Raw genomic sequence first — 21,641 nt, 5'->3', positions numbered from 1 at the left:
TCCATAGCTATAACTGTTCTTCCTCTCTAGGTCAGTATCCACAATCTGTCAAGATGTGGCTTCAATCTACCTCTCTTACCCCATATTACATTCCTTCTTCCCTGCACCCCCACCCCTTGTCTGCTCTTCGACCTCTGACCCTCTCACCATTTCTTTCTGCTGCTTCGTGTCTTTGCACATACTCTTCCTGTACCTGGACAGTCGTTCTGAACCTGTAAATTTCTATTCTTCCTTCATTTATCTGAGGCAGTAACTTTTAGTGGCTTAGCTCACTAACTCTGGGTTCAAATTTCACTTTTGTCACCAGCTTTGTGACCTCAAGCAGATTATATTCTGTGACTCAGTTTCCTCATAATTAAAATGGGGATAATAATATAACAGTACTTTTCTCATATGGTTGCAGTAAGGATTAAGGGAGATAAAACATATAACTCTCATGTGCATAGTACAGTATATACTATGTTCACTGTATGATAAGTACTCAATATTAGCTATATTTTTCATTATTCTCAGTATATAACTCAAATTACAAAATGTTTCTATGGATGCTTTTGCCTCTCCTCTAGGCAAAGTCAATTGCTCACTTTTATGTGTTTACCCATTACTTTGTTCATACATTTGTTATGGCAACTGCCATAACAAGGGGGCCTGCTTTCTGCATTCATAAAATAAACCCCAGATTCCTGAGCCTGAAATAAGAGAAGGAAACTTTGCTCAGGTAGGATGGATAGCTGGATCTAGTTGTTCGTATGCGTGTCCCCAGATTACACATTTCCCTTGGGGATTTCTCACTAATTATCCTTGCCATTCCCCCATGTCAGCCTCATGATTTTGCTTATTTCCTATGTTATGATTCTAAAGGAGCCATCCTGTTCTCTCTCTTTCTCTCCATCCAAGGCTGTTGCAGATAGCTTACTGCCTCCTCCTAAAACAGAATCACATTTGCATTTTGCTTAAACTACATTTTTCAATTTTACAGCATTTACAAAGGAGACAATGGAATCTAGGAAAGATGCAACAGTTAAAGAGATTAACAGGCCCATTTTTGAGAGCGCATCCATAAAGTCCACAAGCAAGCGAGGCTTCCTTGTCAAAAAGCAATTCAATCACCATAAATGATCACTCATGCCCGATCTCATTCTCCCTGAGATTGGGAATTGAAAACACGTTCCTTTGAAAATTGTTTTATCAGTGGGTTTTCCCACTGTGTGTAGTACTGGACTCAGGGCAAAGGCAGACATCTCCCATCTGAAATTTTGAGTCGTCCTTGAGACACATTGGAGTCTCTCATCTAATGAGACTAAATTAAAATATGATGGAGCCAACACACCCCTAACTCATCTTTCTAGCATCAGCAAGGAGATCAAATGCTAATAGCCAGTGACCTCCTAAATCTAGTCAACTGCCCTTAGCTAGAGAAAACAGTCATTAACATAGTCTACATTTGCAAATAAAGTAGCCTCATCAGACCTAAAGGCCTGAAATTATGCAAGTGAGTTAACTGGGGAGAAATAACAATTTTCATAGGATAAGCCCTAAATCTAGTTTATTCTCTCAGGAAGACTCATCAAGAGAGAGCCACATAAACATGCATTACCTGCTTCTCCCAGGGACTGTACCCCTTGGCTGAATTGTCACTCATCCCAAAACTGTCAAAGTGCCTAACACGATGCCTTATTTTATTGGTTACATTAGACTTGGCATTTTCTAACTTTTCAGCACCCTGGAGGTCACCTCAGGAAATCATGCAACCCTTGAATGATTTTCTTTAGAATTGCATGTGCAGCTCTAGGTATAGCCATGAGTTATTGAATCAGTTAATGAAAAGAGGAAAACAACATTTCTTTTATTGACCTTTCTCAATCTCTGAGGAGAATTTGTGAGTCTTGCCTGCAATCCAGGATTGAAAACAAACGAAAAATTCACTGACAGAATAGCATTTTCTTTTAATACCACATTATGGACAGACAAAAACCCCTGGGATTTCCTTTATCTAAGTAGAATTAACTTCTGAGTGAAGTTCATCTTTATCCTCCTCAGTGCAAGTGCACACATATAATCCCCATCTTTGGAAGCCAAGAGCCCTTTATAAGAGCATGCCTTATATCAGGGGGCAACACCCTTCACGTCGTCATTAGCATCAACTCCAACGTTTACTGCAATCCAAGACTAAACAACAACAATAGGAAAAGGACAGAAGTCAGATACTAAGAGATATGCCTCACTTCATCTGATGATCTCTTCTCTTCCTCCTAAATCCCATTCCCTTAAATTCTCAATGTTTAGAATGTTTTGTTTATTTTTTTTCATAGCCCGATTATCTGGAGTTTGTATCAGTTAAGATTACAGGGGTTTCAAGAAACATAAAAACTACTATAGTGGCTTAAATGAAGAAGAGCACTATTTGTCTCCAATATTAAGATACCTGGAAGTGAGGTGCTATAGGCTCAACAGTGTCAGGACTGGCATCTTTACAGTTCCTACTGGCTTTTCTTTCTGCCTATCATCTCATGATCACCAGCCACCATTTCCACAGGGCAAAAAGGGTAGATCAGCATTTTATCATGAAGCCAAAGATTTTCCAGAAACCTTCCCCAGAATACTTCCACTTATATGTCCTTGCAACTATGTCACATGTCGATGGCAATGGAAAGATGGCTAGGTGGGAATTGAGGAAGTTAACCAGCAAGTGTCTGCCAGTCTTTGGTTGCAAACATCAGCAACTAACTGGCTAACTCAAGTCAGGGAAAACAAAGGGGATCGGGGGCTGGGGCTACTTATATAAAAGGCATACATAGAAATGAAGTGATTAAGAACTAAGTCTTAGAATAGAATATGAATTAGCAAGAACACATGTCTCTTGTTTTTATTTTATTATTTTTTGGAGGGGGACAAACTTTTTTATTATGATAACATATATACAACATAAAATTTGGCATAAAATTTTAACCATTTTTGAGTGTACAATTAGGTGGTGTTAATTACATTCACAATGTATATGCATTTTGTTTTTAATTGTCTGTACAATACTCAGCTCCAAACTCTTTCCAACCTTGTATCATTTCCTCCTCTGTCAGTCTCCTTGGTGGCAGAGGGTTAATAGTCTAGTTTGGGTCCTTGAACCCATCCCTTGGGGGAATTGAGGAAGGCAAAGGGGCACTATGATTGACAGCTCTATTAGAACTGCAAGGGACATGGGGGAGGAAATCTCCAAAGGAAAGAAAGACCATCAGTTGGCAGAAGGATAGAATACTGGGTGTGCAGAAACTACATATGTTCCCCTCACCATGATTAGGTGTGTACTTGTGCTCTCTGTCTCTTTTTCTCTCTGTTGCTCTGTTTCTCTTACTTAATGACGAAACACTAAATCATAGACATTCACTGTGATCCTTTTGAGGTCATCAAAAATCTATATTTAAAGTGAAGAAAAGGGACACCAATTTAATTTTAGATTTAAAAAAGTACTCATTTTAAAAGTGTCTTATTTATCCCAGCTTTTAAAATTTAAAATACTTTTAAAACCTGAATTTATTATCTGATAAATGAATTTTAAATGCTATCAATTGTACCAGAATGAATGTTAGATGTCTCGCTAACCAGAATCATATTGTACAAGCTTTTTCTCCAAAGAGATATCAAACCTAAAGGGCAGATTCAGGTGCACATAAACCTTTTCTTTTTTTTTTTTAAATATATTTTATTGATATTTTACAGAGAGGAAGGGAGAGGGACAGAGAGCTAGAAACATTGATGAGAGAGAAACATCGATCAGCTGCCTCCTGCACACCTCCCACTGGGGATGTGCCCGCAACCAAGGTACATGCCCTTGACCGGAATCGAACCCGGGACCCTTCAGTCCGCAGGCCGATGCTCTATCCACCGAGCCAAACCGGTTTCGGCATCACATAAACCTTTTCATCAGTGCTCCAGTCACACAGAGATTCTTTTTTTTACTATATATTTTATTGATTTCAGAGAGGAAGGGAGAGGGAGAGACAGAGACATCAATGATGAGAGAGAATCATTGATTGGCTGCCTCCTGCATGCCCCCTAGTGGGGATTAAGCCCGCAAACCAGGCATGTGCCCTTGACCTGAATCAAACCCGGGACCCTTCAGTCCGCAGGCCAACACTCTATCCACTGAGCCAAACCAGCCAGGGCACACAGAGATTCTTATATCATCATCTGCATATCTCAAGCTTTTTTCAAATAACTTCCTCTTTCTTAAATTGCATGCAAATGTGATAATCTTATCTTCTTAAAGTGGGTATCATATAGCATAAAAAAGACCATTGTAATATTACTAATAGCAAGAATTAGCAAACATTAGTATAGCCTTTTTTTAAAAGGAGTTCAAGTTCTGGCTCTGCCATAACTAGCTGGATTTATCTTAAAACCTCAATTTCTTTGTATGCATCATCTACTCATAAGGCTCTGTGTGAAGAGTGATTTGGATAACAGTGACAGTGCTTAACATACATAAGTTGAGGATCCCTTTATAGCCAGATAGGGACCCTACTTTATTCATTGATTTCTTTCTATTTTTAAGCTACTTTTGAAACTTGGGAGTCATTTGTGTTTGGCTTAAATTGAAACTCCACAGCTTACTGACAAATTACTTTTTCTCTGTACTTTGATTTCTTCATCTATTCAATGGGAATAATAATAGCACTCACTCAGAGTTGTCTGAGACTTAAATGAGATAATGTATATAAATTATATAGTTGAGTACATGGTGTGTAATCAGTATTCAGTAAATGGTACTTTTTGGTAAACTATATTATAAAAACCCAGTGGCCCTAATGCCGTAACAACCAAAGACCGGTCACCAGGAAGCTGTGTGTGCAGCAAGGTGCACGCGGGTGGGCAGGGGCTTGAGTCCCAGGGGTGGGCAAACTTTTTGACTCGAGGGCCACAATGGGTTCTTAAACTGGACCAGAGGGCCAGAACAAAAGCATGGATGGAGTGTTTGTGTGAACTAATATAAATTCAAAGTAAAGGAGCGGAGGGGAGAGCAAGAGAACCGGATAGAACAGCCGGATCCGGCCCGTAGGCCATAGTTTGCCCACGGCTGGTTGACTCTGGTCTCGCGGTACAGCAGGACTTGGGGGAGTCCCACAGCGTGGCGGGGTCTGGGGTCCCAAGTCTCATGTGATTTCCCGTGGGTCTGGGTCTTGCACGCTTTCACACGCTGGGTCACTGGTAATAATAATAATATGATGTATTCTCTTGATAAGTGAATGCTTTGCTCACCATACCATCCTATGGAACATTTGATTTTTTGTAAAAGTGAAGATTTGATTTTTAAGAAAGAATATTTTATTTTATTAAGAAAGAATATTTTAAATAGAATCATATAGATATATTGATTAGATATATTGATTTTTTTGATATATTGATTTTAAATGCCATCTAATTTTTTGAGGGAATGCACTTGCTTTTCCACATTGAAATTTCAAATAAATATTATATGGCAATGACAATAGGATATGGCTGAAAGAGGGGTCACCTTGTTACATCAATATTTTGGCTCATAGACCTCTTCCTTGCAGAAGACTTTGCTAACATTTTTATAATTTCTTAACATTTTCCACTCACCTTTTACATCTTTCATTAATGAGGAGTTCACTGCACATTTTCCTTTGCTTTTTCCTTTTCTATTCTTTGTGTGACTTTCATTCTCTATCTGTTTCTATGGAGACTTTTGTGAAGCCTCTGAGGAAACAAAGTTTGAGTCTTTGAAATAATGAAAACATCACTAAACCATAAAACCTAGATTTCAGGAGCCTAATAGTAGAGTATTACATACAGCCATCTTATAGTTTAATCTTCAAGTTTCAATTGAGGGCTGATTTTTTTTTGTCCTTTTTCTCCAGCACACACAATTCACACTTCCATAATAATAAAGATTCCTAGAGGACCCAGATGTGGGGTTAGGAGACTCCATGTTGACCCCAGGGTCAAGGGTATCTGTAGTATTGGGAGACTTTCACTGGCCATGTTGTTGTAACAGCAGGGACACTTTCATCAGTTTGTAGGCTTTTAACTTCTAGTAACAAAATATGTAATGAAAACTTAAATAATAGATGTTAATTTTTCTCATATAATAAGAATTTAGGAGAAATGTTTCCAGAGTTGGTTCAATAGCCCCATAGTATCATTAAGGACCCAGTTTCTTTCCATTTTTCAATTCAGCTACTTTAGCCTTTGACTTTGGTCCTTGGGCTTGCAGCTCATAGTCATAAAATGACTGCCAGTATTGTGGGGGAGAGAGTGTGAGTGAATAATGGAGTGAGAGAGTGAGAAGGGAATGTGCAGATGTGCATTGTGGGTGTGTGTGTGAGGGAGAGACAGTTAGATCTCGCAGGAGTCTCAGGGGCTGGCAGAGCAGGCTCTCCAGGACAAAGAGCCCCTGCTACCACTACGAGCACTCCCTGGGTGGGCATGGCTCTGGCACAGAAACCACACCATCTTGAAGCGGGGAGTAGTGGCAGCTAGAAGCATGCCACCCTGGACATGGGCAGTGAGCCACATGCCAGCGGAAACTCACAAGCGACCCCACTGCACATTGAGTTGCACACCAGAGGAACTGTTTGCACACCCCTGCTGACCCTGAGCATCTGCAGCTGACACCTGAGGGACCAGATCTGTGGGGGAAGGGAATACAACTGAGAACAGGGACAAACAAGGTGTGAGACTCAAGACAGACCAAGCCTCTGGGCTAAGAAGTCCCTGACCACTGGACTATTAGGAACTTCAACCTCTCAGATCTCAATCTGGTTGCCCAGGGCCAGAAAGAGAAGACTCACATTCACCTGCACTAGAGCAGCTTCCAGGAGACCTAAGATATACTGTGTATACCAAGGGACCAGATTCAACAACATCAGAGCAAAATCCAGTGAGCCCCAACCTCACTGGAAGCAAGTCGGAGGGGAGATCCTTCCCACAAACAGGACATCAATAATCAAGTGGGGAGGACCTGAAGGGGCTTTGTGGGGCAACCAGTACAGTTGAGAGTTCAATCAACATCAAATTTCCTAAATGCCTCCCAAAGGAAAAAGCAGTTCTGGAAAGGGTGGAAAAGGAGGAGCAGCATCTGGGAGTGATAGTTCTGACAAGAAGTCTCAGGGTCCCAAAGATGGTGGCAATGCAGTAAAGGTCAGACACATTTTATGTGAAAAACATGGAAAAATCATGGAAGCCTTGGAAAAGTTAAAGTCTGGAATGAGATTCAATGAAGTGGCCACACAATATAGTGAAGATAAAGCCAGGCAAGGGAGCGACTTGGGTTGGATGACCAGAGGGTCCATGGTGGGACCATTTCAAGAATCAGCATTTGCATTGCCTGTAAGTAGGCTAGACAAGCCTGTGTTTACAGATCCTCCAGTTAAGACAAAATTTGGATACCATATTATTATGGTTGAAGGCAGAAAATAAAATTGTATGGAACAGAAAAAAAATAATAATCAAGTTGGGCAGGAAAACACACCTACCATATTCTCTGACAGCTAAACAGCACCTCACCCTCCTAAAGCCTTGTCAGAAACAGACTTTTGAGTAATTAAGATTGACAGCTGGCTGACAGGCAAAGGTGGGCAGAGGCAAAGTCCAGGGAACCAGGGGAACTTTGCTAAACCAGCCCTGAGCCTCATGTGACTAACAAGCCTACTTTAGAGGGCAGATTGATCCCTCTTGCTTGTGGCCAAGACCTGTGGAGACAGACACACATGGTGGATCAGTAGATCAGTGGATCACCTGGAACAGCAAGCAGAACATCCACAACAGTTTGCACAATGAGGTTGGGGGAGAGAGGCACATAGTCAGACAACCTTGAGGAGACTCCATCCATGAATGGGACAATAACATTCGAGCCCCAACTACAACAGGATAACCCAAATAACTCAAGTAGAAGGCTTTCCTGAAACACCCAGCCCAGGAGATCTAAGAGACTGCACCACTGGGTCCTACAAAACACTGACTATATAGGACCACCTCCAAAAAAGCTGGGCATAGCAGTTTGACCTAAGACATAGAAATAAATACAATGAGACAGCAAAAATGGGGAGACAAAGAAACAATCCCCAAAGGAAGGAAAAGAAGGAATCGCCAGAAAAGGAACTAAATAAAATGGAGGCAATTAATTGGTGAGATAAAGAATTCAGAGTAATGGTTATAAGGATGCTCAAACAATTCAGTGAGAAATAAAAGCAACTTAATGAGAATTACAAGGAAGTGAATGAGAAATATACCAACACGGATAAGAATCAAGAGGAAATGAAGAATGATATAGCTGCAATAAGGAACACCTTGGAAGTTTTCAATAGTGGATTAGAAGAAGCTGAGGACCAAACCAGCGAGTTAGAAGACAAGGTAGAGCCCTAGCTGGTTTGGCTCAATGGATAGAGTGTCAGCCTGTGGACTGAAAAGTCCCAGGTTTGATTCCAGGCTCCATCCCCAGTGTGGGGCATGCAGGATGCAGCTAATCAATGATTCTCTCTCATCATTGATGTTTCTATCTCTCTCTCCTCCCTTCTTCTCTGAAATCAATAAAAATATTTTTTTAAAAGAAGACAAGGTAGAAAAACCCACCCATTCAGAGCATCAAATGGAAAAAAAATTAAAAAGCAGGAGGAGAGTTTAAGGGAGCTTTGGGACAACATGAAATGTAACAATGTTCGTGTTATAGGAATACCAGAAAGAGCAGAATCTTAGCTATTGTAAATAGTGCAAGTGGTGGCAAGGATGTGGAGAAAAAGGAATCCTATGCACTGCTGGGGGAGATACAGATTGGTGCAGCCACTATGTAAAACAGTATGGAGTTTCTTCAAAAAATTAAATATGGAACTGCCATTTGATACAGTGATCTCACTTCTAGGAATATATCCTAAGAACCTGGAAATGCCAATCAGAAAGAATATATGCACCTCTAGGTTCATAGCAGAGCTATTTACAATAGCTAATATTTAGAAAAAGCCCAAGTACCCATCAGTAAATGAGTGGATAAAAAGCTGTGGTACATTTACACTGTGGAATACTATGCAGCTATAAAAATGAAGGTCTCATCTTTTACCCTTTGAGACAGCATGGAGGGACCTGGAGAGTATCATGCTAAGTGAAATAAGCTAGTCAGAGTAAGACAAGTATTACATGATCTCACTCATATGTGGAATCTAATTAACAAATAAACTGATGAACAAAATAGATCCAGAGTCATAGAAGCATGGAATAGACTGTCGAATCTCAGAGATAAGGCGGGAGAGAGTAGGTGTGGTGGGAAGAGATCAACCAAAGAACTTATATGCATATATGCATAACCCATGGACACAGACAAATAGTGTGGTGAAGGCCTGGGGTGGGGGGTGAGTGCAGACTAGAAGGGGTCAATGGGGACCAAAATGGGACATCTGTAATACTTTCAACAATAAAGATCAATTAAAAAGTAAAAGAAATGGGAGAGTGGCAGCTCTCTTCACATTTCAGAAGCCCCAGCTGACTTCTCTAACATATCTTTGTACAGAACTGGATCGCATAACTATATCTACCTACAAAGGAAACTAAGTAATTGACTATCTGGCATGTTTTAACTTTTTTTTTTACAAACAACAGTGTAGTGGTTCCCAGAGTGAAGGAGGTAGGGGAAAATGGGGTCCTAATATATGGTGACAGGAGAAAATTTGACTTTGGTGGGCACACAGTGCAATACACAGATCAGTAACATAGAAACCCACACCTGAAACCTATACGTTCATGTTGATCAATGTCACCCCAATACATTTAATAAAAATAAATAAATAAATAAATAAATAAATACACTCACTAGGGGAAAAGTGGGAGTAGAATAGCTGTTGATGAGGCAACCAACAGTGTTTGCCACTCTATTTGTAAACTCAGTCTTTCTTACTAAATGTGTAGCTTTAGTTTGGGGAACTTTCCTTATGTATTTTTTGTAGTTCCAGCACCTCATACATTGCCTGGCACAAAGTAGGAGATAAGAAATATTTCTGAATGCCTCAAGAAACTTGCAATCTGATAGGTAAGATGGTCAATACAAATATTAATGTTATTATATAATTACAAATAGTCAGAAATATTATGAAGGCTAGGAATAGACTGCTTTGAGAGAAAGATAGTGGCAACTTTTTAATGGTTTAGGAAGGCTTATCTGAAAAGGAGATTTTTTTAAAAATATATTTTATTGATTTTTTACAAAGAGGAAGGGAGAGGGATAGAGAGCTAGAAACATTGATGAGAGAGAACATCGATCAGCTGCCTCCTGCACACCCCCTACTGGGGATGTGCCTGCAACCAAGGTACATGCCCTTGACCAGAATTGAACCTAGGACCCTTCAGTCTGCAGGCTGACACTCTATCCACTGAGCCAATCCAGAAAAGGAGATATTTAAGCTGAGACCTGAAGGTCAAGTGAGTCACACAAAGATGAAGGGAATAAATAGTGTTTACAAGGCTAGTAGGCAAGTGTGTCTAGAAGGTAATGACCAAAACGCAGTGGTATAGGACAAGACTGGAGGGTTTATTTTATGGGTAAGTACAGAAGTCATATGATCTAACATACCTGCAAAATACACCTGAGCTGATGTACCTGTAAACCATAATGTGATATGATGTACCTTCTTTCTAGAGGAGGTATTGAAGGTAGCAAGAATGGATTCAAGGAGACCAGTTAAGAGCCACTTGCAGTTGTCTTGATGAAAGAAAATGGCGGCTGGGACTAAGATGGCTTTGGAAATAGAACTGAAGAGATTTAAGATGTGTTTTGGAGGTAAAATCCACATGGCTTGATAATGGATTAAATGTCAGTCATAAGGGATTAAGGATAATCCCCAGGTCTTTTGTTTGAACAATTTGTTGTAGTGTTTACTGAGGTAATAAATATTAAGGAAGGAGCAGGTTTGGGGAAGTTCAAGAGTTCTGTTTTAGACATGCTCAGTTTGAGACATCAAGTGGAGAAGTCAAACACAGTTGTAGCTCAAAAGAGAAACCAAACTAAAGGTGTAAATGAGGAAGATGCAGGTGGAATTTAGAGTATTGAGAATGAAAATCATCTCACATGTAAAGAGAAAAAGGTAGAGGGCCTAGGACCAAACTGATGAACTCCAAGAAAAAGAAGTCAGAAGTGGGAGAGGAGAAGGAAGAACAAAATTGGAAGAATATGACATTTCCAAAGCCACAGGCATGAATAAATGTGTGAGTGATGGATGGCTTGGTGTCTAGGATTTGTTATCATTTTTTTAATTTCTTTATTGATTAAGGTGTTACATATGTATCCTTATTCCCCCATTACCCCCCCAAACCCCCCCTCATGCCCTCACCCCCCTGTCGTCTGTGTCCATTGGTTAGGCCCATATGCATGCATACAAGTCCTTTGGTTGATCTCTCCCCCTTACCCCCACCCTCCCCTACCTTCCCTCCGAGGTTTGATGGTCTGATCGATGTTTCTGTCTCTGGATCTGTTTTTGTTCATCAGTTTATGTTGTTTATTATATTCCACAAATGAGTGAGATCATGTGATACTTATCTTTCTCTGACTGGCTTGTTATCATTTTAAATGACAACTTTACTGCAATCCAGCTAAGGGTCCTGATTTCTCCCAAATTATCTGGGATTATCTACTGATGCTTCATCATAAAGCAGTCATTTCTAAAATCATGTACATCTATTTGTGGATTATCTCAGGTTTGAACAAATGAGGTAGGGAATATTTCACTGTCTCTGCTGCCATAGTCCTTGCTGTCGAACAGCACTAGAGCTCATGCTTGCCAGCTCCAGGATATGTTAGCTGAATAAGGACTCACTCACACTCTAGTCCCCATTCTGTCAGACAGGGGAGTAAGAGTTACGAGTTTGAAGACTGAGTGGATGGTAGGAAAACAGAAGATTATTAAAGTGAGTTGGAGAAATGCATTTCTATGGTTGATTTTGTTGACTATCCTAATAAGATAGCCTGTCATTGATATCAATTCTATGCTTTACAAATCATCTTTACATGTGCTATTCTATTTAACCCTCATCATAACTATGTGAGGTAGACATGTACTAGGATTCCCATTTTACAGATAAGGAAATGAAGGCACAGAAATTATTTATTTAATTTTTATTTATTTATATTGAATTTATTAGGGTTACATAGGTTAATAAAATTATGTAGGTTTCGGGTATACAATTCTATAATGCATCATCTGTATATTGTATTGTGTTAAAATGATTTTTTAAAACTCACTGAAATCACAGAGCTAACAAATGGAAAAGCTGAAATTATAATCTGGGTTTTACATTTTAACTCATTTCTTATCACACTGTATCTAGAATGGTAAATATTGTTCATCTCATGTGTAAACTCTTATCAACTGGTATCAGCTGCCTGGAGTACTCTATTGTGAAAGAGCATGAAGCAGATTGAAAATGGCTAGAAAACAGTGTCACAGACTGATTATTTGCATCTACCATAGGTATTAAATTGTAAAATAATGGTATGAGGACACTATATTTGTCTGCCATTCCTAAACTAAGAAACCTCCTGTTATTTATAAGGAAGTATATATTCTAACAAGTATAAGTCTCTTGTTAAATCACTTAGTACAGTTGGATAAAATGGTTTAAAGTAAGAATATGCCTGTTACTTGAATCAGCTACACTTCCCCAGTGACAATGAATAAAGTCAGTTGGGACAGCTCAAGTTTCAATATGGAGAGACTCAAAATGAAATTGTCATAAAACCTCTTGGAGATATTTCCTGGGTAGGCAAACGAATTTCCTACTAGGATTCTGGAATTCTGATCTTTCAATGGTCTCATGTGTTTTTATTAAAGGAAATGAATGTTGTGTAGTGATCTTCTTCTCAGTCTCTTGAATTCTTCTAAAATGCATTGGGGCAACCATTTTCTGTACCTGTTGGTTGTTTTAATCATTGGAACATTCTTTAAAGTCAAATACCAAGTACTATCTAAAGTCCTAAAACATCATTCTAGAATTGTCTAAGTACAAACATGCATTATAGGTACTTTGAGATGGGCATATGCATTTTTTCCAGTGTCAGCACACCCTATGTTGGTGTTGTTGTTTTTTGTTTTAACTTTATTTTTAAATAATTTCAGATTTACAGAAAAGTTGCAACCATAGTAGAGTTCCCATACACAATTTACCCAGCTTCCCCTAATGTTAACATATTATATAACTATAGTCTAATTTTCAAAACCAAGAAATTAACATTGGTACCATACTAAAAATTATGGGCTTTATTCATATTTCACCACTATTTTTACTAGTGTCATTTTCTATGCCAGAATGCAATCCAGAATCCCACATTGCATTTAATAGTAATGTCGCCTCAAATCTGTTCCTTAACCTTTCTTGTCTTTCATGGGCTTGGCATTTTTGAAAAATACTGGTCATTTATTTTGTATAATGTCCCACAGTTTTGGACTGTCAGATGTTTTCTAATAGTTACACTGAGGTTAGGGATTTGGGAGAATAATAACACAAAGCTGATGCCTTCTTTCCAGTGCATAATATCAATAGGTGCATGATGTCCATTTTTATTGCTGGTGATGTTATCTGTGGGTTTTCTCTACTGTGAAGTTGTTGTTTTTTCCTTTGAAATTCATTAATATATTTGGTAGTATACATTATGTTGTTTTAACCCACAGAAGTAATGGATACAGGAGTCAAATGGTAGTAATGGACACAGGAGTCAAATGGTAGTAAAGTCTGCTAATACTTAGCTCAGTGACATTGAGCAAGTCACTTAACCATTCTGGCCTTTAGTTTTCCTGTCTTCAAATGAAAGATTGGGCTGGGTAGCCTCAGTGATCTCATGATTATGTTATTTCCAACTTGGTATGTGCTATAGACTAAAAGTTTGTGCCCCCTTCCCAAATTCAAATGTTGAAATCCTACCCCCAGCATGATGTCACTTAGAAGTGGGGCTTTGGGAAATAATTAGGTTATTAGGATGGAGCCCTCATGAACAGGATTAGTGTGCTCTTATAAAAGAGAGCTTCTTTACCCCTTTCTGACATATGAGGTGATAGCAAGAAATAGCCCTCACTAGACACTGAATTTGTCAGCATCTTTATCTTGACTTCTTAGCTTCCAGAACTGTGAGAAATAAATTTATGTTGCTAATAAGCTACCCAGTCTATGGTATTTTGCTATAGCAGTCCAAATGAACTAAGACAGTGTGATAAACTAGATTATACCTATGAAACCCTAAAGTCTTTTTAGGTAGGAGTTCAAATATTTATTTAGTCATTCAATTAATGTTTATTGAGAGCCTATGATACGCGTATTAAGCACTGTTTTAGGTATTAAGACTAAAGCAGCAAGGGAAGACAGATAAGTATACAATCAGTATGTAATACAATTTCATGTAGTTGATTATGTGATGAAGAAAAATAAAGCAGGGAAGAGACTAAGAAAGCTGTACACGAAAGAAGTTGTCATTTTATATAAGGTGGTCAGGGAAGGTTCCTCTGAGGAGATGACATTTGAGCAGAGACCTAAAATGGAAGTAAACCTGAAAGTTCATGAGGAATTGTATTCCAGATAGAAATGCACATGAAAAGTCCCTGAGGCAGGGCTAAGTTGATTATATAACATTTAAAAGAATTAAGTGAGGAATCATGAGGATATCAAGTCTAACATTCTCACATACAGGTCCAAAGAGGCTAAGATGACGCAGCTAGTTAATATGATATCTGGATTAGAATTCACCTCTCCTGAATCCCTCTCATAAGCTCCCTTTAAGGTCAATGTATCTTTGAAAAACTGACAGAAAGCATGTCTGTGGATTTCAGACCATACCAAATATTGATGAAACAATATCCATTTTTAGCTTTCTACGGAGTATAAGACTTGAACTTGTCATGGGTGTCACAGCTGGATTTGTAAGCATCAAATCCACAAATGTACTTTATGTCAACCAAGGATTCTGCCTCACCAGTAATACTACCCACGGAGAGTCCCCAAGTCTGCTAGTCCTAATCATTGTACTCAACTTCAGAACCAAGATATTATTCAGAGAAGAGCAGTATTCCCAAGGTGATGGTATTAGGTGAGGTGAGATGTCAACCATAAGTGGATCTGAACATAGAACTGCCTTAAGGAAGCAGCTCAGTGCACTTAAGTATATGTGTCTAGAATGAAACCTACAAAAATGCTGCAGAACTAAAGACAGCTGGAAGCCACTGTGACAATACAACTAGTTTGTAGACTGGAATCAAAGACAAATTGGTTCTTTGTGATCAGGTAGACCACAAGTCTAAGAAACCATTCATCCATCATAAAGATATTTTAGTAAACAATATTAAGCATCCATTATGTACCAAGCATTATGTGAATTTCTATAAATACAGAGATGGGTTAGACTCCTGTCCCCAGGAATCATAGAATTATCAGAGGTAAACCTTCCTGTCATATAAATAAATTAAGTGAAATAAAGCATTAAAGGTGTCATGATTACAGTAACACAGAACCCAAAGGAAGGTATTTTCTTCCCCCCAAAAAAACTAAAAATATCCTAAATTTTTCAGCCTCATACAGACAGAAAAACCAACCTCAACATCACCTCTTAGTATGAAAAGCAATGATACTATGTAGGGTACCAGGTGGATACTTGAAATATCAGGGGTATCACTTTGTAAAGTATATGATTGTCTAACCCAGTAGTTGGCAAACCGCGGCTCGCGAGCCACATGCGGCTCACAAGCCGCGGTTTGCCGCTCTGTTAACTAATGAGTTTGCCGACCACTGTCATATACTACCCTTTACCTCATAGCTTCCAACTACACAGTAACATTTAGTTTAGTCCAGTGGTCGGCAAACTCATTAGTAACAGAGCAGCAAACCGCGGCTGGCGAGCCGCATGTGGCTCGCGAGCCGCGGTTTGCCGACCACTGGTCTAACCACTATGCTGTACACCTGAAACTAACACAAAATAATAATTGAATGTTAACAGTAGTTGAAAAATTCATACATATGTCCATGTTCATGAACAGTGACGGTTGCAGAACCCTATAGATATTTGACTCAAACATTTCCTGAAACAAAATGTTTTCCCAAAACTCTTTGCCTTTCTTTCCTTTTTAAAAATATGTTCTTGTTGACTTGACAGAGAGAGGAAGGGAGAGGGAGAGAGAGAGATAGAAACATCGATGAGAAACATCAAGTGGCTGCCTACTGCATGCCCCCTACTGGGGACCAAGCCTGCAACTCAGGCCAGAATTGAACTGGCAACCTCTTGGTGCACGGGATGGTGCTCAACCAATTGAGCCACACCAGCCAGGCCTGCCTTTCTAATATGACAACCACAGACATCCTAACTAGGATGTGAAGGTGCTCTTCATAGCACTAGCATTATGGATTCTGTTGTTAGCAGTGCAGGCATAAATGACTGATGATAACTCCCTGGCCATTCCTCCCTTCTGCCATTAAAATGACTCTGTGCTTTATCTGAACAGGGCTTCTAAATGAATAGTGGATGTATGAACAGAGGATAAATTGGTCTTGAGGTGAATTAACTCTCTTGAGATAGATTTGTTTGTGCTTCCAACAAACTATACACTAAACCTGTGAGCCTTCATGTAGGAATTTTAAGGAGAAATGGACATTGTTTGGAAAGCCTTATGTTTTATCAACTGCTTTTTCTTCTCATTGAGACCTGAGTGTTCTTAAGGGACTTTTGAAGTTTGTAATTTTAAGAAAAGACTTTTTGAATATTATTTTGAGTCCCCCGTGTTTTTATCAGTTTGTCCGATACAGATATTCTGCAAACACCACAGAAAGAACACTTTTTTTCCTTACAGATACAACACAAAAGTGGGCCCATAATCATTGGGTCAAAGGTTTCTTAGCTCTGAGTTAAATTGCAGCTGGACTTTGCTTTTCAGTAACAGAATCTTCTCTGTGTGGACGGTAAAATATACCCTTTTCTATGTCCATGAGAGCAGAGCTTTCCAGGTTATGGACCAAAAAGGGCAACAGGCCATGGTTTCAGTTATACAGGGAGAGGAAACAATAGGTATTGCCAGGTTGACTCATGGATTCTCCCTTTAATATTATTTCAGCAGTAGCATAGTATACTCAGGATTAAGAAGCACAATTTAGACTTGTTCTACAGTTGTAATTCCCTTGAAAAACAACAACGTGCCTCATTCAGTGGTTGAGCGTTAATCTATGGTCACAGTTTGATTCCCAGTCAAGGCACATGCCCAGGTTGTGAGCTCGATCCCCAGTGTGGGGTGTGCAGGAGGCAGCTGATCAATGATGCTTCTCTCTCATCAATGTTTCTCTCTCTCTCTCCCTCTCCCTTCCTCTCTGAAATCAATAAAAATATATTTTAAAGGAAAACAGCATGTCTAGGGAGCAGGATCCTACATTTCAGGGTTTTTCAAGAATTGAAAATAAGTACTTCATCATGAATTTATTTCCATACATCCTATTCTTTTCTCTGGTCATCAGAATAAAAAGTCACAGCCAAGAAGCTAGAATTGATACTTAGGAACCTAAAGAAGTAGTACTGGTAGTTGTTGTTGTTGCTGTTGTTGTTGTTGTGGTGGTGGTGGTGGTGGTGGTGGTGGTGGTGGTGGTGGTGTAATAACTATGTATGGTGCCAAGTGGGTGCAATAGAAGTAATACTATGTACTACATAGCAAGCCCTATTTATATACTTTACATATAGTTACTAATCTAATTGTTACACCAATCCTATAGGTAGGTAATATTTAATTCCCGGTTTAAAAATAAGGCTGAAGTATATTGAGATAAGTAGTTTGCCCACAGTCACACAGCTAGGAAGCAGCCAAGATTTAAAACCAGGTACTCAGTTAGTTAGACATTGTCCTGATATGCCAAGGTTGTGGGTTCGATCCCTGGTCCAATGAATGCATAAATAAGCAGAACAATGAATTGATGTTTCTCTCTCTCTCCCCTTCTTCCTCCCTTCCTTCCTCTCTCTCACTCTTTAAAAATCAATCAATAAATATTTTTTAAAAAACAGATGTTCTGGCATCAGAGCCTGTGATCTTAACCATTATGTTAGGGTACCTCTACTAGTTAATTTATTAAAGCTAAGAATAATCACATTTTAGCAAGTTTGAGTAACAGAAGCTTAGGTTGAAAATGGACTTTCAAGATCCAGTCTAATTCCATTCCCAGGACAGAAGTGGTTCTGCAACATCTTTGCTAGAAAAGACTTTGCCTGAAAACCTGAAGTGATGGAGAACCCCTTGCTTTGCAAGGCAGGCCAGTCCATTCGCAAACCCCCTAATCATTAGCTGAAATTGATCTTCCCATAACTTCCACCTTTTTGTCTATAAGTATGCTTTGGCTCTACACACAGTAAATGTAAACTCTCTTGACAATGACAGCCCTTCAGATATTTGGAGGCAATCAGTTCCCCCGATCCTACTTTCACTACCGTGTCTTTCTTTAGAGCAAGAGTACAGGTATCAAAATCGAAAACAAGTAGAAATTTAGTGCCAGACTTTAAATATTTTAACTTAAACTATAAAAAAAACATTTTATATAACAAGCAGAGCAACCCCTAACCCCATATATGCACTATGTTTGCAAATGGGACAGTTTGTTTTTCTCATGCATTCGCACCAGAGGTGGTAAATGCTGACCTGTCAGATTCAATGCATTTTGCTGAGTTTTCCGGGGGACCAAGCTCTCAACTGTAATCGTTAAAACCACAGAACCCTGCCTGACTCTAGGGAGAAGCCCAGCATTGTAGGCCCTCATCTACCCTCACTAGGAAGCTGCTTAAAACTAGAGCAGAAGAGACAGCCACTGGCTTGGGATCCATCCAGGGCACCATCCCTTTAGTTCCAAACCCTTCATTGGTATTTTCAACCCCCTACTGTTTTGTATTGTATCTATTTCCTCATGCAGCCAATCCATCCTAAACTCCAACCCATGCTCAGACATTTGCTCTCCATTCTTACTAGGCATGAATTTCTTGATGTTGACCCCTGCCCATACCCTGACCCTGTGTATATACTGTGTCCTGCTGATCAATTTGAACTTTGAAATAACACAAACTGCCAGGCTATAAAGTCCTTCACTTTAGCTTGATGACCCCTCCTCTGTATTTTCTGACCTTGACTCTGCTCTCTGTACAAATAGTGATGGCACACCCTCGCCGGTTTGGCTCAGTGGAAAGAGCATCTGCCTGTGGACTGAAGGGTCAAGGGTTCAATTCCAGTCAAGGGCATATACCTTGGTTATGGGCTCAATCCCTGCCCTGGTCGGGGCGTGTGTGAAGGCAACCAATCGATGTCTCTCTCACATCGATATTTCTCTCTCTCTCTCCCTTCCACTCACTCTCTCTAAAAATCAATAGAAAAATATCCTCAGGTGAGGATTAACAAAGAGTGATGGCACTCACCCTTGAGCAGACAATCTGCATGAATATCCATCAGGATTTCTAACCACATCATTATATCTGTCAGCTTCACCAGACTCCTGATCTTAGCCCCTTCCTTTCCACAACCTGGCACTGACAGTATGATTTCTTTTAAATCATGGTGCAATTGGATGTGCTTTTCTGAAAGTTACGTTGATTTTAAAGTGTTTGTTTCATTTGAGGAAGGAGGTTTGATAGTGCTAGTGGCTGTTATAGAGTTCTTCAAAGCCTAGCCCAGGGTGATTTCAGGGCATTATAGAGTTGAGTCTAAAGAGACACATGGAGCCCTAACCGGTTTGGCTCAGTGGATAGAGCGTGGGCCTGCGGACTGAAGGGTCCCAGGTTCGATTCCGGTCAAGGGCATGTACCTTGGTTGCGGGCACATCCCCAGTGGGGAGTGTGCAGGAGGCAGCTGATCGATGTTTCTCTCTCATCGATGTTTCTAACTCTCTATCCCTCTCCCTTCCTCTCTGTAAAAAAATCAATAAAATATATTTTTTTTAAAAAAAGAGACACATGGAGATTAGAGCCATTGGTGGAAAAATCTAATTATGGAGACACGTTATCCAGGGCACCAACTGGGGCAGGGAGTTTTAGTCATGTTTGGAACTATAAGTCCCAAGGGGGTGGGAGGATAGAGGTGAAGCCAGAAAAGGTACCTGCTTGTGAGTTAAAGTCAGTTAAATAGAAACAATTATATGGTAGCCATCATTTCTTTCTTTTTTAATTGTGGTGAAAAAAACTGCATGACACAAAATTCACCGTCTTAACCATTTTTAAATGTACAATTCAGTAGTGTTAAACATATTCATACTGTTATACAGTAGATCTTCAGAACTTTTTTGTCCTGCAAAACTGACATTTTGTACCCATTATGCAATTTTCCATTCCCCACCCCCCTCCGCCTCCAACCCCTGACAACTGCCAATTCTACTTTCTGTTTGACTACTCTAGGTACCTTGTATATGTAGAATCATACATTTTTTGCCTTTTTGTGGTTTGCTTATTTCACTTACCATAATGTCTTCAAGGTTCGTACATTAGCCATCATTTCATGAACGTAATTTTGAGCCAAGAACATGATCTCATGTCATTCTTACCACAACTGTCTTTGGCTGCAGTATCGCTTTCATTTTAGATTCAAAATAAATTTCTAAGACTGGGCTCAGAAGTAGTTGAAGAGTTGCTTGCAGGAGGATTATTGTGGTACTATGGAGTGTTCTCAGGCTTTACACCTCTAAGAAGTGAGGGGGTCGCCCTAACCAGTTTGGCTCAGTGATAGAGCATTGACCTGCGGACTCAAGGGTCCCAGGTTCGATTCTGGTCAAGGGCATGTACCTTGGTTGTGGGCACATCCCCAGTAGAGGGTATGCAGAAGGCAGCTGATTGATGTTTCTCTCTCATCGATGTTTCTGACTCTCCCTCTCCCTTCCTCTCTGTAAAAAATCAATAAAATATATTTTTTTAAAAAGAAGTGAGGGGGCAGCATCAATAGACAAATGGATAAAAAAAATCAGTGGCACGTTTGCACAACAGAATATTACTTGGCCATAAAAAATAATGGAATCTTACCATTTGTGACAGCATGGATGGACCTAGAGGATATTGTGCTAAGTGAAATAAGTCGATCAGAGAAAGACAAATGCCATATGATTTCACTTATATGTGGAATCTAAATAACAAAATAAATGAACAAACCAAACAGAAACAGACTTGTAGATACAGAGTACATACTGAGGGCTGCCAGAGAAGAGGAGGTTTGGGGGACTGGGTGAAAAAAGGTGAAAGGATTGAGAAGTACAGATTGGCAGTTACAAAATAGTCATGGGGAAGTAAAGTACAGCATAGGGAATATAGTCAATAATATTGTAATAACTATTTATGGTGCCAAGTGGGTACTGGAAATATCAGGGGGAACACTTTATATGGTTTGTCTATCCACTGTGCTGTACACCTGAAACTAATACAAAATAATATTGAATGCAAAATATAAAGGCAATCCTGGTTTAGCCTCCTAAAAAAAGTAAGTGAGGGGGCAGGATTAGGCAGAGGGGAGAGCAGATCCACAATGCAGTTGCAATTAAGGCTGAAGTTGGAGCCTGCAGGAAGCTCCACAGTTATTTTGGCCTTTCAAAGTTGCCCCAAATGAGTCAAATGGATGGATACTTTGTATCCCTGCCTCAGCCAGTCATTGGCCATATGCCTCCCTCCTCAGGGA

At 39.7% G+C, this 21,641-nt stretch overlaps 2 protein-coding genes across 2 annotated transcripts in view; both read left to right on the top strand.

The window, feature by feature from the left end:
- The window catches only part of DMD (dystrophin), a 2,407,712-nt gene that overhangs the window by 2,095,691 nt on the left and 290,380 nt on the right, over nt 1-21,641 (top strand).
- LOC308239732 (peptidyl-prolyl cis-trans isomerase NIMA-interacting 4-like) lies at nt 7,042-7,437 on the top strand (the record flags this gene model as incomplete). Its single annotated transcript, XM_080652543.1, has 1 exon — nt 7,042-7,437. The coding sequence occupies one exon, from the start codon at nt 7,042-7,044 to the stop codon at nt 7,435-7,437; it is 396 nt and encodes a 131-aa protein (XP_080508669.1).

The sequence above is a fragment of the Plecotus auritus genome (assembly GCF_963455305.1).
Source record: "Plecotus auritus genome assembly, chromosome: X".
NCBI classification, from domain to species: Eukaryota; Metazoa; Chordata; class Mammalia; order Chiroptera; family Vespertilionidae; genus Plecotus; species Plecotus auritus.
This window is presented reverse-complemented; position numbering and strand designations above follow the sequence as displayed.